This window comes from Nannospalax galili, unplaced genomic scaffold (assembly GCF_000622305.1).
Source record: "Nannospalax galili isolate Female #2095 unplaced genomic scaffold, S.galili_v1.0 scaffold34, whole genome shotgun sequence".
Lineage (NCBI taxonomy): Eukaryota > Metazoa > Chordata > Mammalia > Rodentia > Spalacidae > Nannospalax > Nannospalax galili.
Window position 1 is genome coordinate 9,815,227 of NW_008338996.1, and position 21,362 is coordinate 9,836,588.

Below are 21,362 nucleotides of genomic sequence, written 5' to 3' on the forward strand. Positions count from 1 at the left end.
ACCTTTGCACCCACAAAGGACAATGAACTAGGCCTCTTACTGGCCACGTAATATAGGCCTAATCATTTAATTTCTTGGAGACTTGCTTTGCTTCATTCACAGAATGAAGCTGTTTAGGAGTCACAAAGCCTGGTGCCTCCCCCACCGCCATCTCCAAAGCACATGTTCACTGTTGGGGTTCTCCCTGTGGAGAGCCCTTCACATACCAAGACTGCCCTGCCTCCACTTTATAAAACCTTCTTGGAGTCGAATGTAGTTAGTATGGGATTTGACGGCAAAAGTTAGGGGGAAAATTAAAATAAAAAACAGTAAGACATAAATATAAGCATCACCATTCCCAAAAGGTCTATGTTGTCCCAGTTCCCAAAGGGCCAAAAGTCCTGGGCATGACAGCTTACAACAGAGATAAGTTGGGGACCCAAAGCCTGAGACATAGTAAACATGAAATGGGATCCGAGGGTGTAGAGGGAACTAAAAGGGTCACTTTGTATTCAAAGCGCACAGATGGCCTTTCAACAATAAATGGTTGTGTTCCCATCCCTTCCCAGCTCCCAGGCCCAAGACATCCACCCAAGACAATTGGCCCATCAGGAAAGAGGTCATTGTGTGCTTTTAGCGTGATTTATGTTGCAGGGAGGGGCCCAGTCATGTTTCCCGTGATTATGACTCTCCAATGCAATGTCCAGGGCTTGTTCGTCCTCCTGAACAGCTGGGATGGACTGAAGAGCAGTGGCCTCCAGGTCATATTTCATCTTCTTGGGCCCTTGACGCCAAATTAATTGCTATATTGATTCATGAGGCAGGGCAGCCATGGTGCTGTGGCTCACCACAGTTGCTGAGCAAGTTAGCCCAGGACCCACCAGGGGGGCCTGTTCTCTTTCCCATCAGCCAGCAGGCCTGTGAGCTTGATGGGAGTGTCTGTTCCACACAAGAGTTTGCAATGCAAGCTAGGAGGAATGTCCCAGCCCCAGGGCTGGGTGCTGCATTCAGAGCCTCCATTTCTCTGTGACTCTTGTTGTCTGCACCTGCTTGATGGACAGAGTTAGGTCACTGGACCCAGGAGAAGCAAGCTTGCTGACTTCCCAGGTGCAATTCTCCTGTGCCTCCCATCCCCCTTAATGTCATTGTGTAAGAGAATCAAATGAAATCTAAGTACAGCTCGCTGTCTGAGCTGCTTAGCTGTTCAGATTCCCCCTGCAGGCCAAGCGCTGGCTGGCAATGGTGCTGAGCATCTCTTGTCCCAGGCCAGGCAGCATCTTTTCCTGCTGGGTGGGGCATTAGCCTGACACCTACAGCTCCACCCCTCCCCCATTAAACTGCTGATTCAACATGTCTCATCTTTCCTACGCTGGGAGGAACATACACGGGAAATAAGAAACATGCTCTCTTCTAGGCCACCATTTGGGGGTTCAAGTGGTCCCAGCAGTTTAGGAAACTCACAAGAACTTAGGAACCTTCTCTAAATATGCTGACATGATAACTCAATGACCAAGGTCGGGGCTTCTTTGGTCTTGGTCATCTCTCTGACCCCACACACACACTCGCCGTACCTACACCTACAGGTACCCTTTTGCAGATGGCTTCTGTCCCTCCAATCCACAGCCTTAGGATTCCTTCCTTACGGACCTCACAGTTAGGAAAGGCTGTGACAGCTGCCCAGCCCCGAGCTCTGGCTGAGGTGGGCAGAGAGTGGGCTGGATTCTTTCCTGCCCCTGCACAGCCTTCTGCCCTGTCTCTGTGAAGATTGCTGAGCTACATCTAGCCATGGGTCCCTGACCCTTAGGAGCACTACAGAAAGCAAACAAAGCAGTTCCCAGAGTGAAAGGCTCTGGCTTCCCACCAGACCTCTCAGCATCAGAGGGTGACTGCAGGCAATCTCTGTGAAGGCTGGGGACTATGAATTGTCCCACCTCAGCAGGCTGAGTTTCACTGCTCCCAAAGCCTATGGATAGGCTCAGCACTGGCCCCTAGCTCTGACATGACCAGAAAACCTCTGTGATGGAGGCCCAAACTTCACATCACTGAGAGAGCAAAGCACAGTGGAGGATGAGGGCAAGTGATGGTGAGGAAATCATCGCTTCTCATTCCAGAGCCTTGCATTCACATACCTGCCATCCAAGTACCCTCTAAATAAGTCACCATCGTCCTTCCTCTGGAAGCCTAAGGGGAGCCCCAACTGATCTCACACCCACTTGGGCCCCTCCCATCTGAAATCTGATCTTGTAGAAATGTACCTGACCTTCTGTGGCTCCCTTTCTCACAAGCCTTCCACGGCTCCCCACTGTATATAGGAAACTCGATAATGTATTCACCGTCTAAGCCCTGCACAGTCTGGCCCTCACTGCATCTTCCTCCTCACTAAACTACAGCCACACCAGCCTCCCTCCACTCTAAGCTCCTTCTCATCTCAGGAACACTTCATATACTATTCCCACTGCCTGAAAGGCTCTCTCCTAAGTCCTTGGCTTCCTGGCTCCTTTCTAGCCCATAGGCCTCAGCTTGCAAGCTACGTCCTTCCTCACTGTACCCCATACACAGCAACTAGACCCCATACCATCTAAAAGCATCTGTGGTGTTCCTGCATAGACTCTCCCAGTGTATGATCACATATTGGTGTTGATTTATTTAATGCCTGCTTCCTGTTGGGACTGGGATCTTGATGGAAGCACAAGCCATGTGCATTTGGTTCTACACAGTATCCCCAGGCCCTCGCACAGATACTGACACAAAGGAGATGCCCCCAAATGGTCACTGAATGAAGAAATGAATGTGTCCAGATGAAAGACAAGTGGGCAGGTGAGATGTCTTCTGGTGGGAATGGGTCATGGCATTGTTCTCCATTGGAATGACCTCTCCCTCTTGCCTGAGGTGCCCAGAAAGTGCCCAGGTACCATTCAGCCTCCTTCTGCTTGAAGGGAACTTGCTTTCTGAGTCTTCTCCATCCAGGACTTCCTGGTGCCAGTCTGCACATGCCCACAGGGCCTCTCACACCACCGTTCATCCTGTTGCCAGTCTACACACACTCTTGGTACCACTTCCTTCAGATGACCCTAGGCCCACCATCTTGGTCTTCCATTTGGGGTCCAGTTGAAGTGAGGTTACTGTGTGGTAGGGGATGCCCCAGAAAGGGTTAAGTTGTCAGAAGCACAGTCCCGCCCTTGGGCTTGCTCAGCCAATCAGAGTCTGTTCTGATGAGGTAAAGCTTCTATCCTGGGTGGCACTGATGGAGGTTATGGGCCCCATCTCCTGCTGGAGAGAGCCGTAAGGGTGGAGTTTCTGTGGAACCAGATAGAACTGGAATTAGCTTGCTGTCCACTCAGAGACCAGGGTTGCCTGACTCCACAACCTGCCTCTGGTCTCTTTCTAAGGTACTCAGACAGTCCCTGGCATCTCTGAGACCCATCTCTAGCTGTCCCAGAGAAGATAGCAAGGTGGTGCACACTTGAGTGTCGTATCTGGAAACTTGAGAACACCCAGAAGGCCTCAGTTTCCCTGTCAGGACTCTGGAATCTGGCAGGTAGCTACCAGGAAGTGTCAGGGAGCAGTTGTCACATGAGCTTAGAGCACCAGTGTCCACATCAATAAACAAGGATACAAATGCATCATCCTACACAGACACACTGACAGACGATGAGAGAGACAGCATGTGGTTCATGAGGGCCTTGCACCTGCCACTGTGCCCTGCACAGCCCCAGGTTGATCCTCACAGGACCCTGCTACTCCATCCACTTTGCTGATGAGAAGCAGTCTCAGGGTGACTAAGCAGCTCTCCAAAGCTCACATGGCTGCACTGTCATTTGAAACTATCTGATGCTGTATCTTTCCCCCCATCACTAGCTTGTGATCTCCAAGGAGCAAGTATGATAAACTCCTCCTTAGAGCCAGTGTTGCCCAGGACCTACCTGAGAACAGGGTTAGTCTGGGCTGCATTGCACTCCCCTTTCTACCCCTCAGCCCCCGGAGAGCTGGGGCAAGACTACTCTGTTCAGAAGATTCTGAGCTCAGCCTGGAAGCAGCTTTATTGGTGAAATAGTGGGAGGCTCGCTGCTGACCACAAATGGGCAGTCAGGACTCCCTGGAACACTCTTAGACCTGCAGGCATAGGCTCCAGTGCCCTTGTTAGAGCCTTCCAATTAGAAGTCCTTAAGGACCAGGATGAAGTGTCATTCATCTCTGTGACCCCAAAGGATCTAAAGCAGTGTCAAGTACAGAGGACGCATTCATCATGTGTTTTTGATTGAATAACTAAAACCATATAGATCTGCCTCTCTCTGGCAGCTTCAAGCCTCACTGGCCACACCAGGGACCAGCTCTGAGCTGATCTAATGAGAAGTATCACAGTAGTGCTGAGAGTGCAACACGCAGAGCGTGGTCCATGTTATCCCAGGCAGAAGAGAGGAAAATGTCCTCCAGGGACTCATAATGAAGCAAGAGAGGGGCAGAGTTCTAAAGGAGGAGGAGGGATGCTGAACAGGAGAAAGAAGCTGGAACAGGACAGGAGGCAGATCATTTATTCCCAAAGAAGAGAACCTTCCAGGGACTGGGGAGGCTAGAGTACTTCCCCAGCATGCACAAAGCCCTGGGTTCAGTTCCCAGCACTGCATAAACTGGGTGTGGTGGTGTACACCTCTAATCCCAGGACTTGGGAGGCTGAGGCATGAGGATCAGAAATTCAAGGTCATCATCAGTTACGTATGGAGTTTGAGGCCAGCCTGGGCTACCTGAGTCCCTACACACACACACACACACACACACACACACAGTACCATGACCCTGCACCGCCAGCTCACAGACCATAGGCACCCTAGAAACAACCCAGAAAGCCTCTACCCACCTTCCTCCCGACCCCAGAGGAGAGCAGACTGGCCCCAAAGCAGCAGATGTCACAGGAAGTTGGACAGAACTCTCCAGAGTGTAGTTTCCTAAGGGTGACAATTGTCCCAGGGCCCTATACTTTCACAATCACAAAGCTTGAAGGGCCAGGAAGAGCCACCTGACCCATGCACAGATGGGCCCAAGGCCAGTGTAGGAAGTGGTTACCACAGGTTATACTGCAGGTACAGTCACACAGCCTGTCTACTATTCTTTAAGTCCATCCTCTCCATCCCCTACATCTTCCTGACAAGCATCATTGGCCCTTCTCAGGGCAAATCACCATTTGTCACTGTGAATCGGGGAAGGGCTTTACCACTCCAAGTGAGCAGCAACATGGTGGAGAGGAGAAGGAGCCAGGTGGGAAGAGGCAGTAAGAGAGTCTGGGGCTTGCTTTGTGAGCCCCTCTTTCCCTGGAGAGGCCTTGGAATGGGGTGGGTGCCTTGATAGCAGTGTCCTCAGTTTGGCGGGGGGCAGAGTGTTCATGGAGAGAATAGAAAGGGGGAAAGGCATGGTGTCAGGCATCACTCCAGCAGGATTTCATGCCTAACAGCAAGAGCCAGCCTCTGAGCTCTGCTTGGCCTTCCTGCTCCTCCCCTGAAGGACAGTGTCCTTCATGGATAAGCTGGGGGGAGATAAGCCCTTGGGAAGGACGTTTACAGTCACCCTGCTGAGCCTGAGTATAGGTGGATGAAAGATGAGCTCAGCCATGAAAGTTGCTAAAGTGTGTCTGGACTGATACAGGGCTGAAGAGATCAAATTTGATAGAACTTCTCTCAGGAAGCATTCTGTAAGTGACTTGAAGGAATACATTGCTACAATTCCTTGAGTGGGAATGGTGCAGGTGCAGCTGGGGAAGGATGAGCAGCAAGACTGCTAGGGGCCTGCTTCAGGAGAGTCAAGTGCTTCCATAATTGCCTCCCTGGAAGAGTGGACCAAAGAGATATGTAAGTCTGGGCCCAGGCCCACAGAGTAGCTTTGAAATTGATCTAGTGGCCAGGCCCTCCCCTATCTTCTCTTGCCACCTCCCTCCCACAGACATACAGCTGTTCTGCTAACAACACACTTATAGAGCTGGTACATTAAGGTGTCTAGACTGTTGCCTGCCCAGGATGCCAATGTATTTGGGGGTAAGTTGGGGAGCAGAGCCCTTTCAGGGTCAGCTAGCTAAACCCATAGCAGTGTAGGGGGACAGAGCCTATGTGAATCACAGGCTGCCTTTAGGCACTGCCAGTGTCCCCAGGCAAGCCTGAGATGAAGAGTGTCTCCAATGCATTGGAGAAGCTGTGGTCAGCACTCTCCAGAGTAAGCAAACTCGAGTTGAGGCACCAAGAAGTTTTCCCCCAGAACAGAGGAACTAGGTCTACAGAAAAGGAACACGTGCCAATTTGGTGTCCTGGGAACTACCCGAGTGAGAGGAAAATGACTTACACTCTATGGTCAACCCAGATCCGTGGGGAAAGGCCATGTTGATGAAGGAATGTGACAGTGGGGAACAGCCAGTGCCACCTGGGATAGGGTTGGGGAACGGTGTATCCACACAGCATTCACTGAGTGAGCACCTATTGCATACTAGATGTATACCACAGACTGTATATGCGCTCACATTTAATATTTACAACAACCTTTTGGGGGAGGAACTACTGTCCCCAGATGATTGATGGAGACATAAAAGCACAAAGCAACAGGATGACTCACCCAAGGCTACACCGGCAATCGGCAAGATACCTTTCAAAGTCTGGGATGGGGCAATTCTCCGATCCTCATCTCCCTTGCTACTTGCTGGTGGACTATTGTCTACCATTGGCAGGAGAGGCCACCAGCCACCTCCACCACATGCTCTGCACATGCCAGGGGCACATGGCATGGTGGCCTGAACACGCCAAGTAGCAACAAGGCCCACAGGTTCACAAACCGCAATTCCTTCTCATTTCCTCTTTTCCCTGAGAAACAGCAGAGCTACTACCTTGGCCAATTTTTGCAGCCACCACCCAAAAACCCAAATGGCCAGTACTTACAGCAAGAAAAGAGACCCAAACAATTTATAACAGGGGTAAACAACTGTGCCTTGTGGCTAGCATCCATGTGTCAAAGGAGCAGGCTATGGTTCAGTTCCCCTTCCATCCTATCCCATCCCCTCCCTAGGCCCAGAGCTGTGCTGGCTGAGCACAGCCTCCACTGGCCATCTCTAATTTTCCCTGGTGCTCCAGCTGGCCAGTTCCAGTCCTCAGCAGTCCAAAGTCAGCTCTACCTGGTCTGGTCAGCATCAAACTATGGTGTTCTGTCACAAACATCCTCTCAATTATGTCTGCCTTGGGCGGACTTTAACAGCAGTGTGCTGCCACTAGACACAACATACCCAGTGGCAGAAGGGATATTTAAATCTTGCCATCGGCAAAGCAAAGAGTAGAGCTGAAAATTGATGCTCAAAGTGGTCATTGCTCTCCCCAACCAACATCAAATCCACTCCATAGACCCATGGAAAATCCTGGGGAGAAACACTTGAACACAGGCCTTCTGCCAAGCCCAGAGCAATGTCAGACCCACTCCATAAACCCACGGAAAATCCTAGGGAGAGACACTCGAATGTAGACCTTTGGCCAAGCTCACCACCAGATCTAAGGGCTAAGCTCAGGGTGACTCCCAGCTCTAATCTGAGGCTCAAAGGCTAGGTCAGCAGAGGGTAAGTGTTGGTACCCAGGGCCATAGACACCAGCAAGGCCCTTACCTTCCTCTCCAGTGGTGATGCTGCCAACTGTTGCTGCTTGGCGATGTTCTCCGACAGACACCAGCACACTCTCTTCTTCTGCTCCTGTGAGTGAGCCTCCAAAGTGAACAAGCACTCTGCCTTCTGATGTCAGAGAGAATAGAGAAAAGGATGGGTAGTCAGGACTACTCCCTGACTCAAGGGGCTCCAGGGCCCAAGCCCATCCCCAGGCTCCAGAGGGCAAGGCTATAGCAGGGAAGGGAGCATCCGCTAAGAGCTGCAAATGCACACTAATCCCTGGTGACATGAAAGCAGCCACAGGAGCAGGGAAGTAGAACCATCTGGGTGCCACAGGTCCATGGGTAGGGGAGGGGAAGGAGAGGGAGGCAGTGGCTCCCAACACAGTGGAAGCCTGTGGAGAGCTACAGGATTGAGGGTGAGGTCACCCTTGGGGAAGGCAGCACAAGGCAGCAGCTAGGGAACAAGGGCCAAGGCCTTGAGCTGGTGCTCTGTGGATACAGGACCCTCCTGGCAGCTCACAGAACCCCTCTCCCTCACACATAATCCTTAGATGGGCCAAGGTGAGATGGGTTGGATGAATACAGCAACAGAACCCAAACAGAACTTGAGTCACTTTGGAAAGTACTGGACCCTTCTGCAGCCCCACTACTGCCTGGCATCTAGGCTGGGTCTCTCATCAAATACTGTGCAGTGGGCAGCAACATCAGCCTGGCTGTCACCTGAATCCTGCTAAATACAAACACTCAGAAGGCCCTCTTCATTGAGCCTAACACAGTGCCAGGTAAGCTCTGGTCTTGGTAAACTCTGACTGTCTGGAGGAAGTTCCAGGATGAGGACAGACCCAAGCCTCAGACAGTGAGCCCCTAAAGCAGTCAGGACATGCAGGGTGCAGGACTACCACCACTAGGTGCTTGGATCAGAGGGTGGTGACAGGTTCATTCACACACCACTAGAACTGATTATAAGCCCACGGACTGAGATTAAGTACACTCAGCCAGGGAGCTAAGAACATGAACCAGGGGGAAAAGATCGTGTGTCTACCCAGTTTCCCTGTTTTGTAGGCCTGGTCTGAATCCAAACTTTGCTATTTCTTAACTCCCAACCTGTAGAAAGTCAGAAACTTTCTGCAAAACAGTGACATTACCTCCATCCCAGAGCCATAGGCAATAAGGACCATCGCAGGCTTCAACGCACAGCGCTATTGTTATTTTTCAGTAGTTCATTCATTTAACAAATGTTTTTTAAACACCTACTATGTGCCAGTGGCTGTGCTAGGCAATGGAGATAAAGAGGTAAACGAATAATATAGATAATAAACAAAGAAATAAACAACGTCACAGAGGTCATAAATGGGAAGGTGGTACTTGAGACTGAGGTGATCAGGGAAGAGATAACAGGAGCAAAGATTTGAATGACAAGGAGAAACGAGCAAGGAAAGTCGTTCTAGGCAAAGTGGCAGCGAATGCGCAAAGTGGTGCTGGCTGTGGTTATTGCTAGTGTCTAACAGCATATCTGGGGACTTCTACCCTGCATCCAATCTGATCCTCCACACTGTGTCCCCAGGGTGCCAGCCATTCCTCTCCTGATGAAAACTACTCAGCTGCTGATCTTCTTAAAAGCACAGGGTAGAGAGAACTGGGAGGACGAACTGCGATAAATCCAGGCTTCCACTTAAAGCCAGGTCTCTCTACTTACAAGAATGCTCCTGCCCACCGAAGGGCGAACCAGGCCCCAAGATTCTCCAGGGGAAGGCTGATGAGCAGAGGGCCTGTGCTTTCTGCCCCATGGTGTCCCCTGAGATTGGAACTATAGTTTTTTCTAGGTTGGAAATGTCATCACTCTACAAACCTGGCCCAGCCTGAGCTTCTCAGCCCTGCTCTCAAATTTGCCTCTGCAAATTCCTTAATCTCTATATAATTATCAATTTTATAAGATCCTCTCCCATCTGTGATCTCATTTTGATCTTAGCAATTTCATGAAGAAGTTGAGAGAGCATGGACTTTTTATGTTTTTATTTTATTTTATTTTTTGTAGTGCTAGGAACCAAAACAAGTTCTTGTATGTGCCAGGCAGGCACTCTACCAGTAAGACACACCAGCCCTTGATTTTTTTGAGAACCGATCTCATGATTTAGCTCAGGATGGCCTGGAACTCACTATGTAATGCTCAGGAACACATGATCCTCCTGCCTGCCACCTCCAGATTAAATACATGTACTACCACACCCAGCTGAGGTGTGGGTTGTTATTCCTCTTTATGGAAGGGGAAAACCAAGGTGCAGAGTGTCCAAGAGCCTCTCCAGGTCTCATGGCCAACAAACCAGCAAGAAGATACTGAGCCTAGGAGAACCTCTTGATGGGACTTCATCTCCAAACTCAGTGAGATGTCATATCACCTAGTGAGGATTCCACACCCCTGACTAGCAGGACTGTTCTGTTTCAGAGGCGGGCCTAGAGGCAAGTGGAGTGCCAGTCCATCAGAAGGAACTGTATGTAGGTCACAGAGCCCTCTCAGCAGCTCTGGAGTTTACCAGTAGCTTTCCGTATGAATGTTTTCTGCTCCAGCATGGAGACTCTCTCCCCACAGGGTGCAGTTGATATTTCTTACAAAAACTTGTAAGGAGCATCTGTGATTGCTCCTTTTTACTGACCACCCCTTAGGAAAGGCCTGACACTCTATCTGGGATGACAACCAGGCTATTTGTAATGATTAAATGGGATTTGTAGGACACTGCAACCAGCTACTTCATCTACAGATTCCCTTGGCATCTCCTTTGGAAAGTGATGTTTCCCAATCAGGAATGGTGCCATTAACTGCTGGTCTGAGAAGCAGAGGGCAGGACTGGATCTGACAGCTTGAAGGGTTCAGAAGGCTTCCTAGGCACCCAGGACCTAACCTTAGGCCTGGCTCTGGGTTAGGGTTAGCTGGCTGTCTTCAATAGACAAACGTTTTGGAAGGAGTCTTGAGTTTTGAAGACTAGCTTAGTCGAGAGAGAGAGAGAGAGAGAGAGAGAGAGAGAGAGAGCGCGCAAGCTCTCTTCAGGGAGGCTGAATCCCCATCTGCCGAAATCTGTCCGAACTGTGAGTCCTCGCTGCCTGCCTGGTTGCCCCCACATATGAACCAGCTGTCTTAATCCTGTGTATGCTCCCAGTGGCCCAACTAGTTGGTTTCAATGCTGACTTGCTTAGTACCTTCAATACCAGACTCCAGGGTCAAGGCCATAAGCCATCATGAAGGCATCCTCATGCAGTTCCCTCAGAGGCAGAGCCTTCTGACTATAGGAGGTGCTCAACCCAGCACAGCCCTGACCCTGCGGCCCTGGGTGGGGACAACTACACTCAAACACGGCCTCAAATCCAACCAGAGTCCCAGTTTCCCTTGATCTCTTTAAAACCCCCGTCTTGCCTAACCTCCTTGCTCCTGAATTAATTTTATCTTTGTAAAAACCAAAACTGCTTCAGCTCTGACTGGTGTGTTTATTTGCCATGCCAAGCATGTGCCATTCCATTCTCTCCTGATGACTCTAGGAGACAGGGAAGAAAGGTACAGCTGTTGCCATTCTAAAGATGAGAAAACTAAAGGTCAGAGGGGTCAGATCTTAAGGAGAGCTTGCCAAGTTTGTATAACTATATACAAGTGGTACAAGGAATGTGAGAGGGTCCACCTAGCTTTCCTTTTAAAAGATCAGTAAGTCATTTGTGATACCTCTAATGGGAGGTAAATGAATGTGAAAAGCACTTCCTGCTCTGAGCTGACTGACAGAGCTGCCTCTTATTGAGCACACTTAGTGCTGCACTCTGGGCTAAGTGTTTTAGATGTGTTGTCTTATTGAATCTCATTTAAAACTTTATAACTCTGTCCTGCAAGGAAGGTCTTGCCACCTATGTCAGAGGATGTAACTTGTCCCAGATCACTCAGGAAATGGCCCCAAAGTTCACACTACTCAAGGCATGGAGCTAGCCCCACATTCCAGAAAAGGGAGAATGGATACTGAGGGCTGTGTCCCCAGTACCCAGTGTCCCCAGTGCTCTGAAGCCAACTGTTGGCTGCATTTGTCCCAAGGACTTACAGGAACTGAGGGACACCCATCCCAGGGACGAGGACCCAGGACTTGTTTGAAGAAAGAATCTAAGCTGCTGGGCCCCAGGGCATTTGGGGGCTTTCTTAATGCAGAGGGGAAAACCTTCTCCAAACCCCAGCTCCACCCCCAGTTTCTTCTCAGGGTGCCACTTGCATGTCAGGCAATGAAGAGAAATTACCTAATAGAAATTCCAACTAAGGTATGTTTGGGGATCTCCATGGGCCCCAAAGCCACCTGTATCAAGAATGTCTCCAGAGCAAGCAAGCAGTGTTTCTTCTCTGCATCACAGGCTTGCCTCTCATAAATAGCAGCCCATTAAGAAGAGAGGCTCCCAGCTGCCTGGGAGCTGTACTCTCCTAGCCCCTCGGGTCAGATCACCTGGCAGTTTCGGGAAATCCAAGACCTCAAATCGATATCCTTTCACTAATCTTTAGGGAACTAAAAAGGAGGTCTCAGATGTGCTTTTCTCTGAGGAAAAAAAAAAAAAAGTCTGGCAAGAAGTTCTCTTGGTGTTAGAGAATTAGAACCTCTTTTCAAAAGTTTCCCAAGCTTTTGAGGAGCCAGAAGGATGGCACTGGGTGGGAGGGGTAGCCGGTGGGACACAGTCCTAGCATCCTTTCTTGTCCGTGCTATGCTTACCTGGCTGGGTGGAACTGACATCCTCCAGTGCCGAAGGGGTTTTTTACCAGCTACTCCTTGTGCCTGGGTGGGGATGTGGCAACCATAGGGAAGTCCCTCCATGGCCCTCAGGTCTACTTTCAGGCAGCTGAGTCCCCAGCTCAGCACCCCTAAAGAAAACTTCTCGGAAAGCTGTCTTATCCCTAGGGTATGTTCAAAGGTTCACCCCAGGATGTAAACTTATCTTGTCAGAAACTGAAGGAATGCTTTTCAATCACAAAAGGGTATAAATTCCTTCTCAGGATGTATTCCCCTTGGCTAGCCCTTTAGGGATGGCCAGGGTAGACCCTCCCACCCAAACAGACAGGCTCCCAGGATGGCTGGTAAGACACACTGTAGCAAAGGCAAAGGGCAGGCAGGAATGGGCCTTGCTTAGGCAGATGTCACATTATCAGAACAAAATTGGGACTGAAAACTGAAAAAAATTTGGATGGCTCCATGGCCCTCCAATTCTTCATCACTAAGGACCTCTGTTAAAACTCCATTTTATATAATAACCCACATCAAGCATGTTTGCTTGGTTGTGCTCCTGAAAGATAGGGCCATCTAAGCCTATGTAAGCTTCTAATCAGATATCAAGAGAACAGGTCCCAGAACACCAACAGAACACCAACACTTGATGCTAGCTTTAGCCAGTGTTATCTGGCTCATGAAAAGGTACAATTACCTTGGGGCCTTTGAGACACTGACAAGCCCCTGTAGGAGGGGTAGTGGGTGGTACTTCCTGGAAAAAAAGGGGATGAAAGAGGCAGGCGTGGGAGGAAGGGCAATCTCCAGAAGAAGGTTGCTAAATAAATAAACAGGGTGGTGTGCAGCTGGCTAGCCACGCCCTCATGACTCTTGTAGGTGCTAGGACACCAGAGGTCCCTAGTCGGATATCTCAGGGGCCACCCTGTACCGTCTGTTCAGCTGCTCCTTCACACGGAGGTTAAGAGTGTGGCAGGAACTGCTGCATTCTACAGAACAAGAAGCTACCCCTGACACCTTGCCCCACCCCCTCACCCCCTCCACTGCAAGGGTGTTATGGAGGCCAGCCTCAAACCCTCCTATTTCCTTCAAGCACCAAGTCACACAGCACTCTCCTCCAGTTTCAAGAGAGGGACTCACCTCTGCCAGGTACAGCACACAGAATTTCAAGTCTTCTGAAGAACCTTGGACGGGAACAGAAAGGAAGGCTTGCATTAGAATTGACCACAGTTGACTGCAGAGTCAGTGCCTTGCTGGGCACAACCAGCTGTCTCACCCAGAAGGCTGTGTGTGGCGCTTCCTGGATCAGCAGGGAGGGAAGGGCAGGTGGGAGAAGCAGGGCAGTCTCCAGAGCAAAGCTCATAGCTCACTAGCCAGGGTCATGCACAGTTGAAAGGTATTTGCCCAAAGGTCAGCCTGCCCCAAGGAATGCTGGAACCACAGCCTTGGGAGAAGCAGCCTGGAGCCTCCTCTGGCCTCAAGCAGCCAGGTACAGGGGGTTGTCCGTGTGTTCCAGAAGGCCTCTTCCTTCCCAAGTCCCCGCAACAAGGGGCACACAGGCAGCAGTGTACCTCCTGGTTTTCTCTTACATATGCCACTGCCTCTGCCATTTTGAAATCCAACAGAGCCATTTGATTCCTGGGTGGGTCTTGTTTCCCACCAAGGAAAGCATGGGTCAAGGAGGGACCTCTCCACTCCCATCTCCGTGCATCATGGGAGACAGCTTCCTGGCAAGGCTGAGGCTCTCCGCATGTTCCACTTCTGGTCTGGGTTCACAAACTCAACCACTTGCAAAGCTGGAAGAATCAGTGGGCTGATCCCTTCTCCTCCTCCACAGGATCTAAGCCGGGAGCTCAAGCCTGAAGATGACCCCAGCTGTTGGGGAAGGCCTGGAGAAGGGCCTTTCTGCGTGAGAACTCCAGGTGGAAAGGAGGTGGGAAAAGCATCTGCAAGGATACAGCGATGGAGACATGCCAGCTGTGTTCAAGGGGCAATGAGCGCAGAAAAGCATAACCATCCCAGCAGGACACCTGCCCTGGTCACTGCAGCCTCTCCTCAAGGACTTGACCACACTCTCTCTTAGGGAGCTTTCATCTGGGCACAGGCCCAGGTTGGAAACTTCTTGCACTTCGAGCAGTCAGCCTCAACAAGCAGGGTGTCATTTTTGAGGGAAGCCACTATCCAGTATATGTAAGAGCAGACACTTGGAATGTCAGGGATCTCTGGAGTACCATGGTACTGCTGGCCAAATGCTGCCCCAAATGCTTCTAAGTATCAGCTCTAGCGCTATGGGTAAGTTGGTGGGAGGTAGGTAGGAGAGTGCTCACTCCAGCTGGCTCCTCACAACAACCCCTCCAGGCAGGGCTGCCAGCACCCACAGTTCATGTGAGAACAAAGGCCTCAATGGGCAAAGTAACTCCCCCAAGCAGTAAGGGAGAGGGCCGAGATTTCAGCCCAGTTCCTTGGCCCACATTCAACCACTGCACAGCCTGTTTCTTAAACACCAAGCTCTAAGTAGACCCTTCAATGCATGCTTGAAGCAAAGAAATTGTCAGACAAACCAAGATTTGTCACAAAAAGAAGGCTATAAGGTAAAAAAATAGAGACTGTGCATCAAGCCAGCTCTGAAAACTGCAGGGAGTAGAACCCTGACCAGGTGAAACCAGGCCCCTCCAGCAAGAGGACGGGCACTTCCCCAGGGCCAGAGCCACTAGGCAGAGCCAGGACTGAATGCTCCTAAAGTAAATGGGGGTCCACTCTGGACTCAGACTAAATCTTTCTACTTCTCTCCTCCTGGAAACGGGAATTACAGAAAGGGTATCCTGCTTCAGAAATCTGTGATGTTTAAATAAAAGTGATCCCCTTGACGGCTGGAGAGATGGCTCAGTGATTAAGAGCACTGGTTGCTCCTGCAGAGGACCCAGGTTTGATTCCCAGCACCCACACGGTGGCTAACAAACCAGCTATAACTCCAGTTCCAGAGGATCCAACGCCCTCTTCTGACCTCGGTGGGCATTGCATGACACAGGTGCACTTACCTACATGCAGGCGATACACTCATACACATAAAAGAAAAACAATAAAATAAAAATAAATAAAAAAGTGATCCCTAAGCCTCTGCTGTTTCCTTGTTTTTTGAGAGCGACACAAAGGGGGGTGGTTTAAAACATGCTGAGCTGTTTCTTAGTCTAAGGGAGAGCCACCAAGATCCATGTAGGAGAATAATGGAGATTGAGTTTGCAAGCACTAAGGATAAAAAAGGCTCTAGAAGGGTGGGGAGGACCAGGAAATGAGAGACCTGGGGAGAGAGAAGCTGAGGCTGGGAAGCACACCCTCAGATGCTTCCTGCACCAGGGAACCACTGATGGATTACCTTGACAAGTTCTCTGTGTTGTGACCAGCCCCCACCCACCCTGACCTGCTACATTGCTGCAAACTCTCCCTGGCACCTGCCCCACATCACAGCCTTTTGCTGGCAGCACTGACAGCAGGATGGAAGGGGGACAGTACTCAGCATAATTCAGAGCCTCATAAAAAGAATGACAAACTGAGGGAACCAAGGGCACCAGGTGGGAACAGCTGTGGCTGCAAATAGGTTGACTGAGGAGAGAACCTCTGCCCTGCTAGAACAAGAACCCTGTGGTTGGTATGAGGAGAAGGAATGCTGAGGCAGCACATATTGGGTCTTCCTAAAATTGCACTAACTGCCTCTGCCATTTTGAAACTCAACAGGGAATTATTAGTTCCAGAGTAGACCTAGCTTGTTGGCAAGTAATACAAAGACCATGCAGGGGAGTCCCCAATCACAGGCTAGGTGGAGCCCAAAGAAAGCTTCCTGGCCTATGTGTGCCTCTCCATTATTTTTCCAGAGAATCTCTTACACTTGAGATCCCAGCTCAACTCTTCACCAATCCTTCTCTAGTAGAGGCAGACCAACAGAGCTCTTGTCTCCATTTTCCAAATATAAAGCCAGGCCCAGGGAGGGAGAACAAATCACATGAACGGTAAGTGACAGAGCTGAGACTTGAACCCAAGACAGCCCCGCCCCCAAAGCCTGGATTCATAACCCCAAGTCATAGTCCTGCCCTGTCACAGGCTTATCCCTGTGTCATTCCAGCAGGCTGTGAGTTCCAGAGTGGAGAGACCTCTTCTGCAGCTCTCACCGCAGGCGTCAGCACCAAGTGGACACTGAGGATGACTTAGAAAATGTCAAGCTAGAGCTAACTGTAAGCATTCCCGAAGCTGGGGCCACAGCAGCTGAGTTTCCCAGCTGGAAACCAGGCTCTACAATGTGCCTGGAGAGCCCATTAGTCAGATGGACATTCCCAGGCCACGTCTGAGACGAGGTCAACCAGAAAGACACACTGTGGGTATGTTGCTGGCTGCCTAGGAGGCAGAAACACAAAGAGTAGCAAAACCAGAGGGCAGCGGTGGCAGGAAGAGACTACAATGGGCCCCGGCTGACCGGAGGTGTCCCAATTGTTAGCACCAGCTCTCCACCTGTTCCCATTACACTGCCATTCAGTCCTGATGAAGCTTTGGGGGAGCTGGGCAAGAGGAGGGTAGACATGGTTGAAGTGGCCACCAGTGTGAAGCCCTGGGTTGGGGGTGGGGGGTGGGGGAGGACATTCCAGCTCCCAAGTTAAGGCAATGCTTCTGGTCTCATTCAACCAGTTATAAAAATAAACATTCATTGGACACCTATGATATGCCACGTTCCCTACTGAGTCCCGGGACTATAATTGGCTAACAGAGCCAGGCCCAGGCAAACAAGTCACGAGGGAGTCCTTGGTCCCAGGGGCGGGGTGGATTCTGCCCTGCCAAAGAGCAGCCCTTACCAGCCCCAACCCACCAGGGAAGCTGGATGCCTTCCTTGTTTACCACTTTTTTGGTCCCCAAATTGAACTCTGCATATATGTCAACTTGAAGGCGACAGGAAATCTAGGAGTTTCATGCCATGGGGAAACTTAATCAGAGACCATTCTGGCACCAGACACTCCATCGAAACCCCAAATGCATCTCTTAAAAGCCTCACTCCAGCCCCTGCTGCTGCAGTGGGCCTCTTGGGGCATGCAGGAGGGGCCAGGAAACCAGGCGCCAGCCTCAGAACGTTGGGTCCCTGCAGCTCAGACTCTGGCTACAGCAGAAGCCGGTACTGGGCTTCAGTGGGTCTAGGGACCTGTCTCAGGAAAGCCTGGGGGAAGGGGAGGGTCACAAGAGCTCCTCTGGTGCCTGGAAAGAAATCTAAACCCCTGGAACATGTATCTTGATTGCTCACTGTCTCTGAGCCATTTCCTTCACTCCAGTAGCTCCAAGTCCCCAAATGCTACCCTCAAATCCTCTCAGGCCTATGTTATCTGCCCCCAAAATCCAAAACAGGTACACTTCTCCCATGCCAACCTCACAAGCCCTCATGTCAGTGATCAGCTCTCATGAGGTGTGATGCCTGAGCCACCCATCCTCAGCCCTCACCTAGCTGCCCCACCATCTGCAAGTAGATGTGGTCTCTGCACCTTGAAAACCACATCTGATGCAACCCAGAGATCTAGACAGCTCCTTTGCACCCCTAGGCTCACACCACTTACCCTGAACACTGCTACCTGGTGGAGGATGGAATGCCCGCCTCCCTCAAACTGCAAGTGCAGGGCCTGGGGGCTCGAGAAAGGGAAACCCAGCCAATTTCCAGTCCAGGACCCCCTCAGTCAGTCTGGAAGCAGGATAGTATGAGTGCTAGCCAGCTTCTCATGGCAGCCCTGGGGGTTCCACCTGAGAATGTCAGAGCTAGGAGGGAACTCAAAGGGCTGGTCCAACCCTTACTTCACAGAAAAACTGTGAAAACAAATAAGGAAAGGGCCGGCAGAGATTATGTAGTATATTGTGACAATAGCAAGGCCAGGTCCAAGCTCCCAAACCTGCAGCCACTGCCCTCTCCACCCTCCATTCCCCAGGCTCCACCCAAAAGGCAGCCAGCTGGAGCCCCCACTTCTTTTGCTTCCCTCCATTTAGCAGAAGCTAAACCAGTGAGGGGCCTGGGTTTGTGCCCCTGAATCTGTGATATGCACCACAGTCAGGACTCAGGTGATTTGTGTATCCAGGGCATGGTACTTAGCACAGCCTCGCTGGGTGCTTCTCCAGTTTGACTGGGTCACAGGTCAACTGAGCCAGGGCAGGGTAGGGAAGCAGGGAAACAGGGCTGGCTATACTAAGCATGCCTGTGTAAGTTCAGTGAGCACAGGGGAAGCCCAGTGCCATGGCACAGGGGAGGATGGGAAGGGAGCAGAAGCCAAGGACAGAGACACTGGAGAGCACAGGAGAGTCACCTGGAAAACCAGTACTGGTACCCAAGAAGCTCAGAGACCCACCCCCGCCTACTGCCCCAGCTGGCCCTGAGAGTGGTAACTTGTTCTCCCCTTAGTGGCCACCCTTGTTCATTTGTCAGTGGTCTCCACGGTCCTTGGGTGGGACAGAGCCATCGAGGGAAAGCTGTGAGGGAACTCCCCATGGGGAGGCAAGAACACTGGTTCTCTCCTTGGCCAGTTCCCAAGGAGGCACAACAGCCAGGGCACTGAACACACAGGATGGCTTTGCAGGCAGTCAGGAAGTTTTCCTGGAGCAAAACCCGCCAAAACAGAATTCTTTCACGGGTAATATTTTCCTCCCTGCCCCTATTGCCCTGAGCTTACACAGGTCTGTTGTTGTTTGCATAATCTGGGAGAGGAAACCGAGCCCCTTTCAGCCTAGACCTCAGGCGCCAAAGCCTGCTGCTGGACAGATATTCCCAGCTGGCTTTCCGTTCCCTGGTCCCCCCAGTGGAAAGTTTTGGGTTAGAAATTCTCAGCTTGCTCCTGTATGCTACGGTCACCAGCCCCAAGGAAGGAGACTTAGCTTCTAAGGCTCTGGCTAGGGTCAAAAACCTGGCTGAGGAAGGCACTGTCTATAAATACATGGTAGTGAGCATCTATTGGGTACCTGTTTGGGGCCAGGCATTTGGCATAAATGATCTGAGCCCAACAACTTTCTGAAGTGCTATTACTGTCCTCCTTTACAGAGAGGAAACAGGCTCAGAGAAGTGAAATTGACTCGTCCAAGGTCATACCACCGGAAGTGAGGGCCAAGTCAAGGCTTGGAGGCAGGTCTGTGAATCGGAAGTTCTTCCCACCCTACTCCATAGCCTCCCTGGAAGGTCTCTAGAATTGAAAGAAACTGCCTAGCTGGCTTAGGGTGGAGCAGCAGTGTCTGACATCCTGGCAGCCCCAGGCAGAGCTGACAGCAAGCACTCAAATGCCCTGCTGATACTGGCAGCCAGGTTCCAAGAGACGGGAACCTCGTGCTGCTTAAGCAGTGGCCCACTCACCTTCCTGCAGCTTCACACTCTGGAGGTAGAGGGGGTTCCTCAGGACCGTGCAGCGGCCCGGTTCCTCCTCCTTTGTAAAGAGCAGCAGGTCAGAGTAGGCAAACAGTGTCACCTGCATAGGGAGAGGGTAAACAGAACTAGCTATTCCACTGTCCCCAGACATGGGGAGCCACGCAGTCCCCTAGAGATCTGGGAGACACATCCACATGCCATGTCTAGCAGAACCAGAAGCAACTCCAAGTGTGGCCCTGCCAATGGCAGAGACCTGCCCTGTCCCCTGGTCTTCTGTACTTCACTTCCTTGAAGTAGGAAGAATAAACCAGAAGGAACATAACTCTGTGGGCCTTGGGCCTTGTAGCAACCCAGAGGCCCCCGCAGGTCCCCCTCACCTGGAGGAACCTTTCTCAGGCCCCAGGGTCCCCAGACCATACCCCGCACCTGGCTTCTTCTGAAGCTTCAACAAGTTCTGTAGCATGAAGTGTCGTGAGGTAATATTACCAAACTTCTCACAGATATTTTTTAAGCGTGTTAATTACGCATCGGTTCAAGAAAACACCAGTTATTTACATTCCAATACAGGCCTGTACATAACTGTTAATCTCCTTTATGTTCCAAAAAGAAAGGAAACACTATTTTTAGACTTTATAGGTAAACTGACAGACATGCTCAGCATATTTTATGCTAAAAAAAAGTCCACTTGATCCTCTGCTGCCACTAAAGTTTACCCTGTTCTTTGTTTTGTTAATCCTGCAGTGGCCTTTAGTTAAAAGCAATAAAATTCGATTTTAGATTCTTCAAAAGAAATGGCAAAGTAATTAATTAAAGGAACTTCTCTTTTTAAATATTTTATTTATTTTTTTATGTGTATAAATGTATTGCCTGCATATATATAAGTGCATCTGAGTCGTGCAATGCCTGAGAAAGTCAGAAGAAGGCATCAGATTCCCCTGGAACTGGAATTAAGGATGGTTGTTAGGCACTATGTGGGTGCTGGGAATTGAACCCGGGTCCTCTACAAGAGCAGCCTGTACTCTTAACCACTGAGCCATCTCTCCAGCCCTGTGGGAACTTCTCTTTAAGGGGCCAAACTCAAAAGCAAGAAGAATCAGCAAAAGGGCTTGGCGAGTACCAAGGGGCACCGCCCATTCTGAGGAGCACAGTGAGCGTATGCTGGTTTGTTAGTGATGTTTAGAAAGCCAACAATTTGACATTTAACTAGCAAACTGTTTAAGACAATCCCACAGTTCTACTTCTGAGACTCTTTCCTACAGAAGTACTTACAAGAATATATAAATATGAACATATAAGGAAGTTCTCAGTGGCATTTCTGTAATTGGAAAAAGAAAAAAAGAAAGAAAAGCAGGCATCATTGTACATATCTACAAACCCAACAGTCTGGTAGCTGAGGCAGAAGTATGAGTTCCAGGCCATCCCAGGGTACACAATGAACTCTAGAGTAGCCTTGGCTACATAGTGAGAACTTGTGTCAAAAAATGCACATATTGCCCAGTGTGGTGGCACACACCTTTAATCCCAGCACTCAGGAGGCAGAGGCAGGCAGAGCTCTGTGAGTTCGAGACCAGCCTGATCTACATAGTGAGTTCCAAGCCAGCAGGGGCTAGAGGGACAAAAAGACAAAAAAAAAAAAAAAAAAAAGGGAAACAAACATAAAAAATATTTAA

At 50.4% G+C, this 21,362-nt stretch overlaps 1 protein-coding gene across 4 annotated transcripts in view; it reads right to left on the reverse strand.

Moving 5' to 3' along the window:
- Window positions 1–21,362, reverse strand: part of Rgs3 (regulator of G protein signaling 3) — a 127,021-nt gene that overhangs the window by 43,985 nt on the left and 61,674 nt on the right. For 2 of the 4 annotated variants that reach the window (XM_008833505.3, XM_008833506.3), the window contains 4 exons: window positions 19,681–19,792; window positions 13,467–13,510; window positions 7,601–7,723; window positions 323–3,276 (listed from right to left, as the gene is read on the reverse strand). In XM_008833505.3, coding sequence (XP_008831727.1) covers window positions 3,169–3,276; window positions 7,601–7,723; window positions 13,467–13,510; window positions 19,681–19,792 — 387 coding nt within the window. In that variant the 3' untranslated portion in view covers window positions 323–3,168. Of the gene's footprint in view, window positions 1–322; window positions 3,277–7,600; window positions 7,724–13,466; window positions 13,511–19,680; window positions 19,793–21,362 lie in introns of those variants that run through there. The other 2 variants (XM_008833499.2, XM_008833500.2) reach the window with 1 other exon arrangement.